Raw genomic sequence first — 12,347 nt, 5'->3', positions numbered from 1 at the left:
CCTACGGCCCAGTCTCCAAAGGGAGGGGATCATGCTCTGCTTCAGTATGTCACAGTACATGTTTACACTCATGGTTCCTTCAATGAACTGTAGATCCCCAGTGCCGGCAACACTCGTGCAGCCCCAGATCATGACAATCCCACCACCATGCTTGACTGTAGGCAAGACACACTTGTCTTTGTACTCCTCACCTGGTTGCCACCACACACGCTTGACACCATCTGAACCAAATAATTTTTTCTTGGTCTCATCAGACAAAAGGGCATGGTTCAAGTAATCCATGTCCTTAGTCAGCTTGTCTTCAGCAAACTTTATGTGCGGCCTATGGTCTGAGCACTGACAGGCTGTCCCCCTACCCCTTCAACCTCTGCAGCAATGCTGACAGCACTCATACGTCTATTTCCCAAAGACAACTTCTGGATATGATGCTGAGCACGTGTACTCAACTTCTTTGGTCGACCATGGCGAGGCCTGTGCTGCAGCTCAGTTTCAGGGTCTTGGCAATCTTCTTATAGCCTAGGCCAGGAATATGCAATTAGCTGACCTCCAGCTGTTGCAAAACTACAAGTCCCATCATGCCTCTGGGTGTCATGCTTGTGGCTGTCAGTCAGTCTTGCTATGCCTTATGGGACTTGTAATTCTGCAACAAATGGTGGTCCACTAATTGCATATCCCTGGCCTAGGCCATCTTTATGTAGAGCAACAATTCTTTTTTGTAGATACTCAGAGTTCTTTGCCACGAGATGCCATATTGAACTTCCAGTGACCAGTATGAGAGATTGAGAGCGATAACACCAAATTTAACACACCTGCTCCTCATTCACACCTGAGACCTTGTAACACTAACGAGGCACAAGACACCAGGGAGGGAAAATGGCTAATTGGGCCCAGTGTGGACATTTTCACTTAGAGGTGTACTCACTTTTGTTTCCAGCGGTTTAGACATTAATGGCTGTGTGTTGAGTTATTTTGAGGGAACAGCAAATTTACACTTATACAAGCTGTACACTCACTACTTTACATTGTAGCAAAGTGTAATTTCTTCAGTGTTACATGAAAAGATATAATACAATATTTACAAAAATGTGAGGGGTGTACTCACTTTTGTGAGATACTGTAAGTATGACATGTTTTTTTTTTTTTTTTTTTTTTTTTTTTTTAAATTGCCCTTTAATATCACTTTCCATTTGACAGCATTGCTATGGCAGTTTTCATTGTTCTGATATGCACATTGTGTATAAATGTTTATATTCTCTTTTTGTAACTTGTACATTGTCCTATTCATTTAGGTGAATGCAGTGTTACCAGTTCTTCCTCTCCTATTCCCTGTTATGTGGATTCTAGTTACTGCTTTGTGTGAAGCTCGTGTATTGGCCCAAATGGGCAGACCCTGCCCTACCTCCCTGGTAAGAATTCCTATTTGCTTCCCCCCAGTACTTTTCTGTGATACAAGCTTGTCAGTAATGTCTGTGGCCTTCTTCACAGGTGGCTAAATTTTCAGAGGATACTTTAAGCAGCTATACTGAAGTTGCCTCTAGTCAGGTCAGTATACAAGGAATAGCAACCATATCAGTGTTTGTCCTTTAAATTAATGCAATGTGTCATACGTTGTATCACATTTAAAGTGAACTTTCAAAAATAGGAATACAGAGTTGTTCTCAGAGGGGCAACTCTAGGGCTATCATTATTGTACTAGTTCACTCTGTAGGGAGTTGCTGATCTAGAACAAGTATTGCAGGATGGTTTTAGACTTTTCAGACTCAATTGTCTGTGTGCTTGTTGAAGGCTAGTGATTCGGTGTGAAGCCAAGTTCAGAATGTCAGTGGGCAGCACAGTGGCAAAGTGGTTAGCACTTCCACCTGGCAGCACTAGGGTCACCAGCTTGAATCCCAACCTTGGCACTACTTGCCTGGAGTTTGCATGTTCTCTCTGTGCCTGTGTGGATTTCCCCCGGGTACTCCAGTTTCCTTCCACACTCCAAAGACATGATGGTAGGTTCATTGGCTTCTGTCTAAATTGACCCTAGTATGTGTATACAGGTACTTCTCAAAAAATTAGCATATTGTGATAAAGTTCATTATTTTCTGTAATGTACTGATAAACATTAGACTTTCATATATTTTAGATTCATTACACACAACTGAAGTAGTTCAAGCCTTTTCTTGTTTTAATATTGATGATTTTGGCATACAGCTCCTGAAAACCCAAAAATCCTATCTCAAAAAATTAGCATATTTCATCCGACCAATAAAAGAAAAGTGTTTTTAATACAAAAAAAGTCAACCTTCAAATAATTATGTTCTGTTATGCACTCAATACTTGGTCGGGAATCCTTTTGCAGAAATGACTGCTTCAATGCAGCGTGGCATGGAGGCAACCAGCCTGTGGCACTGCTGAGGTGTTATGGAGGCCCAGGATGCTTCGATAGCGGCCTTTAGCTCATCCAGAGTGTTGGGTCTTGCGTCTCTCAACTTTCTCTTCCCAATATCCCACAGATTCTCTATGGGGTTCAGGTCAGGAGAGTTGGCAGGCCAATTGAGCACAGTAATACCATGGTCAGTAAACCATTTACCAGTGGTTTTGGCACTGTGAGCAGGTGCAAGGTCGTGCTGAAAAATGAAATCTTCATCTCCATAAAGCTTTTCAGCAGATGGAAGCATGAAGTGCTCCAAAATCTCCTGATAGCTAGCTGCATTGACCCTGCCCTTGATAAAACACAGAGGACCAACACCAGCAGCTGACATGGCACCCCAGACCATCACTGACTGTGGGTACTTGACACTGGACCTCAGGCATTTTGGCATTTCCCGCTCCCCAGTCTTCCTCCAGACTCTGGCACCTTGATTTCCGAATGACATGCAAAATTTGCTTTCATCCGAAAAAAGTACTTTGGACCACTGAGCAACAGTCCAGTGCTGCTTCTCTGTAGCCCAGGTCAGGCGCTTCTGCCTCTGTTTCTGGTTCAAAAGTGGCTTGACCTGGGGAATGCAGCACCTGTAGCCCATTTCCTGCACACGCCTGTTCACGGTGGCTCTGGATGTTTCTACTCCAGACTCAGTCCACTGCTTCCGCAGGTCCTCCAAGGTCTGGAATCGGTCCTTCTCCACAATATTCTTCAGGGTCTGGTCACCTCTTCTCGTTGTGCAGTGTTTTCTGCCACACTTTTTCCTTCCCACAGACTTCCCACTGAGGTGCCTTGATACAGCACTCTGGGAACAGCCTATTCGTTCAGAAATTTCTTTCTGTGTCTTACCCTCTTGCTTGAGGGTGTCAATGATGGCCTTCTGGACAGCAGTCAGGTCGGCAGTCTTACCCATGATTGCGGTTTTGAGTAATGAACCAGGCTGGGAGTTTTTAAAAGCCTCAGGAATCTTTTGCAGGTGTTTAGAGTTAATTAGTTGATTCAGATGATTAGGTTAATAGCTTGTTTAGAGAACCTTTTCATGATATGCTAATTTTTTGAGATAGGAATTTTGGGTTTTCATGAGCTGTATGCCAAAATCATCAATATTAAAACAAGAAAAGGCTTGAACTACTTCAGTTGTGTGTAATGAATCTAAAATATATGAAAGTCTAATGTTTATCAGTACATTACAGAAAATAATGAACTTTATCACAGTATGCTAATTTTTTGAGAAGGACCTGTATATACAGTGGATATAAAAAGTCTACACACCCCTGTTAAAATGTCAGGTTTCTGTGATGTAAAAAAAAAAAAAAAACCAAGAGAAATATAAATCATTTCAGAACTTTTCCCACCTTTTTAACCACTTCACGACCAGCACACGACGATGTAGGTCCCTTTTTTGAAGAGGGATATCTCGGTAACGGCAGTAGCTGTTGTCACAACTGGGGTATCCATCTCTTCAGACAACGGCCGTGTTTACGATAATGGTGGTCTCTGTGGCGCATTCGCCACAAGATCACGGTTATTGGCGGACGGGTGAGGTGCCACCTGCCCTCTGCCGCTTACTGGAGCCGTTGGTAATGGCGGAGGTGATCGGGTCCTGTCTTCTGCTTGGCATGGATATGAGTGGGGGCAAGATGGCCCCCACCCATCTCCATACCATAGCAGGGCGGAAGCAATGTCAAAACATCACTTCCGCCCATACCTCTTAAAAGCACATTTTTCCAATTTCCTTTTTTCAAATGACAATTTTATTTTTTTATTTTTTTTATTGCATTTAAGTCCAAATATGAGATCTGAGGACTTTTTGACCTCAGATCTCTAATTTAAGAGGACCTGTCATGCTTTTTTCTATTACAAGGGATGTTTACCTTGCTTGTAATGGAATAAAAATGACCCAATTTTTAAAAAAATAAAAAACAGGGTAAAAATAAATAAAATCAAGTAAAATAAATAAGAAATCTTTTTTTTTTTTTTAAATGCCCCAGCCCAACGAGCTCACGCGCAGAAGCGAACGCATATGTGAGTAGCACCCACATATGAAAACGGTGGTCAAACCACACATGTGAGGTATTACCGAGATTGTTAATGCGAGAGCAATAATTCTAGCCCTAGACCTCTTCTGTAACTAAAAACATGCAACCTGTAGAATTTTTTAAATGTCACCTATGGAGATTTTTGAGGGTAAAGGTTTGATGCCATTCCACGTGTGGGCACAATTTTGAAGCGTGACATATTGAGTATTAATTTACTCGGCATAATATTATCTTTCACAATATAAAAAAAAAAAAAATTGGGCTAATTTTACTGTTGTCTTATTTTTATATTCAAAAAAGTTAATTTTTTCCAAAAAAAGTGCGCTTGTAAGACCGCTGCGCAAATACGGTGTGAACAAAAAGTATTGCAATGATCGCCATTTTATTCTCTATGGTGTTAGAAAAAAATATATATAATGTTTGGGGGTTCTAAGTAATTTTCTAGCACAAAAAACTGTTTTAAACATGTAAACGCCAAAATCTCAAAATGAGGCTGGTCTTTATCTGGTTAATGTGTCCTATAAACTGTATAACTCAATTGAAAAACAAACTGAAATCTTTTAAGGGGGAAGTAAAAATAAAAAACTAAAATAATGTGGTTTCATAAGTGTGCACACCCTCTTATAAATGGGGATGTAGCGGTGTTCAGAATTAAGCAATCACATTCAAATTAATGTTAAAAAGGAGTCGGTACATAACTGTCATGAAGTGCTTCTGATTAACCCCAAATAAAGGGCAGCTGTTCTAGTAGGTCTTTCCTGACATTTTCTGAGTCGCATCCTACAGAAAGAGTGATCTCATTTTTAAAAAGTATCAGTCAGGAGAAGGGTTCAAAAGAGTTTCCAAGGCATTTGATATACCATGGAACACAGTCAAGACAGTCATTAAGTGGAGAAAATATGGCAGAACAGTGACATTATCATCCAACATTGATGAAAAGACCAGAAGAAAACTGGTCATGGAGGCTGCCAAGAGGCCTACAGCAACATTAGAGGAGCTGCAGGAATATCTAGCAAGTACTGGCTATGTGGTACATGTGACAACAATCTCCCGTATTCTTCATATGTCTGGGCTATGGGGTAGAGTGGCAAGAGGAAGAAAAACATCCAAGCCCGGCTAAATTTTTCAAAAACACATCCGAAGTCTCCCAATAGCATGTGGGAAAATGTGTTTTGGTCTGATGAAACCAAAGCTGAACTTTTTGGCCATAATTCCAAAAGATATGTTTGGTGCAAAAACAACTGCACATCACCAAAAGAACACCATACCTACAGTGAAGCATGGTGGTGGTAGCATCATGCTTTGAAGCTGTTTTTCTTCAGCTTTAACAGGAACCTTTGTCAAGGTAAAGGGAATTGTGTACAGTTACAAATACCAGTCAATATTGGCACAAAACCTTCAGGTTTCTGCTAGAAAGCTGAACATTAAGAGGAATTTTATCTTTCAGCATGACAACAACCCAAAGCATACATCCAAATCAACAAAGGAATGGCTTCACCAGTAGAAGATTAAGGTTTTGGAATGGCCTAGCCAGAGCCCAGACCTAAATCTGATTGAAAATCTGTGGGGTGTTCTGTAGAGGGCTGTGCACAGGAGATGCCCTCCCAATCTGACAGATTTGGAGTGTTTTTGCAAAGAAGAGTGGGCACATATTGCCAAGTCGTAATGTGCCGTGCTGATAGACTCATACCCAAAAGACTGAGTACTGTAATAAAATCAAAAGGTGCTTCAGCAAAGTATTAGTTTAAGGGTGTGCACACTTATGCAACCATATTATTTTAGTTTATTTTTACTTCCCTCCCCGCATAAGATTCCAGTTTGTTGTTCAACTGAGTTGTGCAGTTTATACTGTAAATGTGAGTCCCTTTATATCGTAAGCTCCTTGAGGGCAGGGACTGATATGAATGTAATATATATATATATATATATATATATATATATATATATATATATATATATATATATATATAAATGACGGATTACTGCACTACCAAAAAAATAAAAAAAAATAGCTAACACTGCGATCTGATGAATTCGTGTAAATAGTGAAAAGTAAAAAAGTGCAGTGCTAAATGTGAAGCCTATGTGGGTGTGAACCAATAAAAGTGCATATATGCAAATCTGCAAAATGAATACACAATGAATAAATTAAGTGTTAAATAATATTGGCTTGCGCCAATAAAATACACATAGGCTTGCGTATACAAACAATAAATCAAAATAAATGCAAATGTTCAACAAAATTAGTGCAAAGTGTATGCACAAAATACTATATGCATAATAATAATTGGCTTGCACCAATATTAAAGTGCACATGAGCTTAACCACTTCCCACCCGGCCAATGTACATATACGGCCGGGTGGGAGCCGCCTCCTTCTGAATGGACATTCAGGAACGTCCTTCAGAAGGAGGGGGATCACCCGCGCGTGCCCGCGCAGCGGCGCGATCCGGATGCGCTCATGTCACCCAGACACGGCGCATCTCGGGTCGGCAGGAGGCGTCTGTGATTGGCCCTCCTGATCACATGACGGCCGTGTCCAATCACGGCCGTCATGTGATGTAAACAAACAGCCGGTTGCTAGGCAATCGGCTCTCCTCACACGGAAGTCGTCGCTGAGGAGAGGAGAGCAGATCGCTGCAGCCGGCTGGTGATCAGTGAGTATGAGCTGTTTTTACAGCTTTTTACTCACTGATCACTAGTCTAGTATAAACCTACAGTGTAAACACACATGTCACCACAATACACATGTCACCACACATGTCCCCAAATAAAAAAAACACATGTCCCCCACATATGTCCCACTAAAATCACATGTTCCAATGATTATCTGCACACATATGTACGTGATCACCTGCACACATCGGTACATGATCATTTGCGTACATATGTCCGTGATCACACAAACCAATTATTATACACTTAACGGAATACATTTTGGCTTAAATTTATGACAAAATTCGATTTTATTGGATTTCTTTTAAAATAGAAAAAAGAAAATATATATTTTTTTCAAATTTCTGCTTTTTTTGCGCTTATATCGGAAAAAAATAAAAAACGGAGTCGTGAATAAATATCACCAAAATAAAGCTCTATTTGTGCGAAAAAAATGATAAAAATTTAATTTGGGTACAGTGTAGCATGACCACGCAATTGTCATTGAAAGTGCGAGAGCGATGAAAGCTCAAAATTGGTCTGGGAAGGAAGGGGGCGAAAGTGCCCTGTATTTTAGTGGTTAAACAACTAAATCCTAAAAATAAAACAAATATATAAGTAGCCGCTAAAAAATAAACACAGTTCAAATGTGGTAAGCAGGCATCTAGCTCTGTTAAGCTAGATGCAAAAGTCACCAGCATCCAAAAATAATAGTTCATGGAAACAAGGATATGGGATAGAGTTTATTCAGTACAGACAGACATAGAATGGCATCTATTAAAGGGGTCACCAAAGACTGTGCATCCGCCCCCCCCAAAAGAGAGGGTATGTACTCTTACCAGAAGATGTGAACTCAAATGCCAGCAGCAGAGAGTCAACCAGGCATAAGTATAGAAACTGGAACTCGGATGGGATGTCGCTGGTGATCAGAATGCAGTGTCCCAACATCTCATCCATAATAGTTTTCCCTTTTGACTAATAAAAAAAAAAGCCAAAGCTCAAATTCGCTGTATAAAAACACGCACATCGCGCATAAAAAGTGCCAAAATCATAACAGAGGGATGAAAAAAAAATGCCAGAATAACGTTATGCTCAGGTGTGAATGCTGCCTAAGTCATAAAATATAAAGTTGCTGGAAAAAAAGAAGTGTAAACAAATGAAGTTAAACCTAAGCCCCCACCCAAAAAAAATGTCCTCCCACTCTTCTGCCAAAAAGACTCAACCATAAGAGCGTAAATACAGTATCTCACAAAAGTGAGTACACCCCTCACAATTTTGTAAATATTTTATTATATCTTTTCTTGTGACAACACTAAAGAAATGATACTTTGCTACAATGTAAAGTAGTGAGTGTACAGCTTGTATGACAGTGTACATTCGCTGTCCCCTCAAAATAACTTAGCACACAACCAATAATGTCTAAACAGCTGGCAACAAAAGTGAGTACACCCCTAAGTGAAAATGTCCAAATTTGGGCCCAATCTTCCATTTTCCCTCCCCGATGTCATGTGACTCATTAGTGTTACAAGGTCTCAGGTGTGAATGAGGAGCAGGTGTGTTTAAATTTGGTGTTATTGCTCTCATTCCTTCATACTGGTCACTGAAAGTTCAACCCCTCATGGCAAAGAACTCTATTTTCAAAAAAGAATTGTTGCTCTACATAATGATGGCCTAGTAGGCCTAGGCTATAAGAAGATTCAGTCCATAGTGCACCCATTCATCACATAGTCAAATATTTATTTGGTCAACTTTACATGGTCAATTTACCTAGGGTCGAAGAGTGCCCCAGTTAAAGCATTCCCCCACCGTGGCAGGTCAGATCAACGTGTCCTTGGCATGAAGCCAGCATTGCCATACTTTCTAGAAAAAAATTTGGACAACCCCTACTTCAGTATGTTGCTTTGTAAAAGGGTAGCAGTTTATTAATTATGTTTTTCCAGTAGGACACTGTGGGTGGTTCAGGTTTTTTCCAACAAAGTAAGATAGCGTTACATGCATAAAATAGGGAGAGAGAATTCATAGTCATTTGCGCCCTTTTTGGCGCCAGCCCCTCCACCAGGCCCAGCAGATATACTGAGACCATTAGAGGAGTTGACACCAAAAGCAATTTCTGTACAGAGCGTGTAACCCCCGTCCAGAACTCCTGTATCGGCTGGCACTGCCGGAATATGGGTTCAAAATCGCCATGGTTAGTCGTGCACCGCCAGCACTCTGCTGCATCAGTACCATAAAAACCAGCTATTCTCCCTGGGGTACAATAAACCCTGTGCAGTATTTTAAATTGAATAAGCCTATCTCTAGCTGACAGAGTCCGGAACAGGTGTTCCCACATGTCATCCCAGTCCCCCCCAAATCTGTTACCAGTGCATTCCATGTATCCCTGCATTTGCTGAGCATTTTTGGCCTTTCCACAAATAATTCCTTGTAAACTTCTGATAATTTTTTTTGTAAGACTTCATTACCCAGCATGCGATCTAATGGGGAGGCACCCAGCTCCAGTTTATCTGAGCTGAACGGAGTTAGGAACGTGTGTCTCAACTGAATATATCAGAAGAGATACCAGTTGGGAAGGTTATATTTATCCTTATGTTGATCAAATGTAAGTAATCCCCCCCCCACACACACACACACACACACACTATATGTTTCAGTTGTTTAATGCCAACTCTAGCCCATATTATTGGGTCGGGAATTGCACCAAAGTAGGGTTAATCTAGGGTTAAACCAGAGCAGGGTGTCCTGTGACCAACCCCCATCTGCAGATTTCATCAACGCCTGTGCTCTGTCCCATGCGCGTATAGTATAGTTCTCATCGAGCCAGTAGGACGGAGAGGCCCGGGGTCCCCTATACTGCATACTAGGTAAAACAGACTCTCATATGATGAGTCCCCATCGTCTCTTGTCAGCCAGTGTCCAGCAATCACCATTTGTCCCACTATAAAGTATTTGAACAGGTCTGGTAACGCTAGTCGACCTTGACCCAAGGGTTCCTGCAAGGCCAATCCTGGGGTGTGCAGTGACCCATAAGAAGGAAATAAGCTGTTTACCCTTCTAAAAAAAGAGCAGATCCAGATTGTATTGTTCCGTAGGAAATATAAGAAGACTGAAAGAATCTTCATTTTTAGAAGGTAAACCCTTCCAATCGGGGACAATGGCAGATGTCTCCAAGCATCTAACTGCAACTTAACTTTGGCCAATAAAGAGAGCAAATTGAGGGACATGAAATCACCTACTCTGGGCGATATACATATGCCCAGGTACTTGAACTCTGATACCCATGAAATGGGAACTATTTTAGTTGCCAAAACCTGGGGGCCCGCGTCAATAGCCATCACATTAGATTTCTCACAGTTCACTCTTAGTCCTGAAAAAGTGGCAAATGTATCTAATATCTCGAACACTGCCTCTGATGACCCCACATCTTGTAAAAAGAGGAGCAATCCTTGAGGAAGATCTATGAGTTTTTGATAGGTGCAAGAAGCTCCTGGTGGTGGGGTTTTTCCATTGCCATAATTTTGTCAAGGAGGCAGTAGCTGCCACCATAGATACGTTAGATGAGTCTAGTATGGCAAATAGTATGGCATTGAAATCCCCTGCTATGATAAGGGGAAGATGTATGTAAGGGGCCAGCTTACCAAGGAGGTCATATAGTACCTGGACCTGAAAAGGAGGAGCTATATAGACATTTACCAAGACCATCTTGCATGTGCTAATATCGGCTATAACAATTAAGAAACGGCCACCAGGATCTGAGATGACATAATGTATGGTACAGGGTACCGCCTTGTTAATTAAGATTGACACCCACCTGGCATAGGTGGAATATGTCGCATGCAATGCCCGCTGTATCCTGGCTCTGCGCAAGCCAGTCCCCTGTTCCCATCCAAATGTGTCTCTTGTAAGAACACCACATGGGGTTTAATTGTCTTTAGGTATTAGAACCTCAAGGCTCAACGAAATTTGTCATTTAAGCCTTGGACGTTCCAAGAGACCAGATTAACTGTTGATCCCGCCATAATCCTATTTCAACATAGTATACATTGCATAGTGTACCAACATTGTGAGAAAAAAATTGATGCATTGGTGTGACTTAGGGCTTAGTGTGAAAAGCTGCACATGTAATAGAAACTAGTTTCCAATATATATAAAACCAAAACAAAAAGTACACACAGCTTTTCCCCAAAACTCGTCCGAAAAGATTTCTTGAAAGCGTGACCACAGAAAAGTTCAGAACCAAACAAAGGAAAAAAGAAAAATTGTGCAAAAAAAAAAAAAGAATATAAAAAACATTTCTGGAGTCCATCAATCTGAAAACATAGTGTCCGTGCCTTTATCGCTCCATGTCTCTGAAATGGATACCCGTCAGACCCCCACTTGGGGAAATGTGCACCCGTTGTTCCTGCAGGGGAGATTTTCAGGGCCTTAAAAGCATTCCAGGCCTAGTGGCCAGGTCCACACGTTTAGAAGCTGCGTGTGCAGGACATAGCCCCCCATCTTCCCCCACCCCAAACGGAGGAATCCAGAGCAGTTTAACAAGTGTTAGGAAACAAAACAAACTTTAGCCTCAGGCTTTGCTGCCCTTTACTCACAGACCTTCAATCCAGTCACTGGCTTCCATAGGCGTGTCAAAGAACCACACGGTGCCTTTATATGGGATCCCTCAATCTGCTGGGGTATAGCATACTGTATTTGATGTATTTTTCTCTGAGCCTGCGTCTCACCTCATTAAACGATCTGCGTTTTCTATACCTCCGCCGAGAAATCAGGTAAGAACATTACTTTTGTATTTTCATAGGGTAATTCTGGGTGCTTCCGGGCCTCGGCTAAAATCATATCCCTATCACAGTAATTAAGGATCTGGACTAGGAATGGCTGTGGGGGGCCCCCTCTGGGTGACGGCCCGTATGAACCCTATTGGGCACTTTCTGCCACATAGGTGGGTGGCATATCAGGTAAGTTCAGCAATGTTTTAAACAGGGATTCAGCAAAGACAGCCGGGCGGGAGCCCTCCTCACCCTCTGGCAGACTCGCCACACGTATATTGTTACGCCTCTGTCTGTTCTCAGCATCGTCCACTTTATGGACTAGCGAGTTCACCCGGGACTGCAGTTCTGTAATCTGTGATGAGTGGGATCCCTGCTGGTCCTCCACATTGCTAATCCGACCCTCAACTTCAGTGAGTCTCCCTCTGATTTTATCTAGGTCATGGCGGATCAGGGTGCACTCAGATGCTAGATGTTCCACCTTTAC

The 12,347-nt window shown here is 41.7% G+C and overlaps 1 protein-coding gene across 2 annotated transcripts in view; it reads left to right on the top strand.

Moving 5' to 3' along the window:
• TMEM94 (transmembrane protein 94) overlaps positions 1-12,347 on the top strand; it is a 177,251-nt gene that overhangs the window by 77,089 nt on the left and 87,815 nt on the right. For both annotated transcript variants that reach the window (XM_077459611.1, XM_077459610.1), the window contains exons 10-11: positions 1,290-1,406; positions 1,486-1,542. In XM_077459611.1, the coding sequence (XP_077315737.1) occupies positions 1,290-1,406; positions 1,486-1,542 (174 nt within the window). The remainder of the gene's footprint in view (positions 1-1,289; positions 1,407-1,485; positions 1,543-12,347) is intronic.

The sequence above is a fragment of the Lithobates pipiens genome, unplaced genomic scaffold (assembly GCF_037356315.1).
Source record: "Lithobates pipiens isolate NorthernLeopardFrog02 unplaced genomic scaffold, aLitPip1_a1.2 Scaffold_28, whole genome shotgun sequence".
Lineage (NCBI taxonomy): Eukaryota > Metazoa > Chordata > Amphibia > Anura > Ranidae > Lithobates > Lithobates pipiens.
Note: the sequence above shows the minus strand (reverse complement) of the source record. Positions and strands in the feature narration are given on the sequence as shown.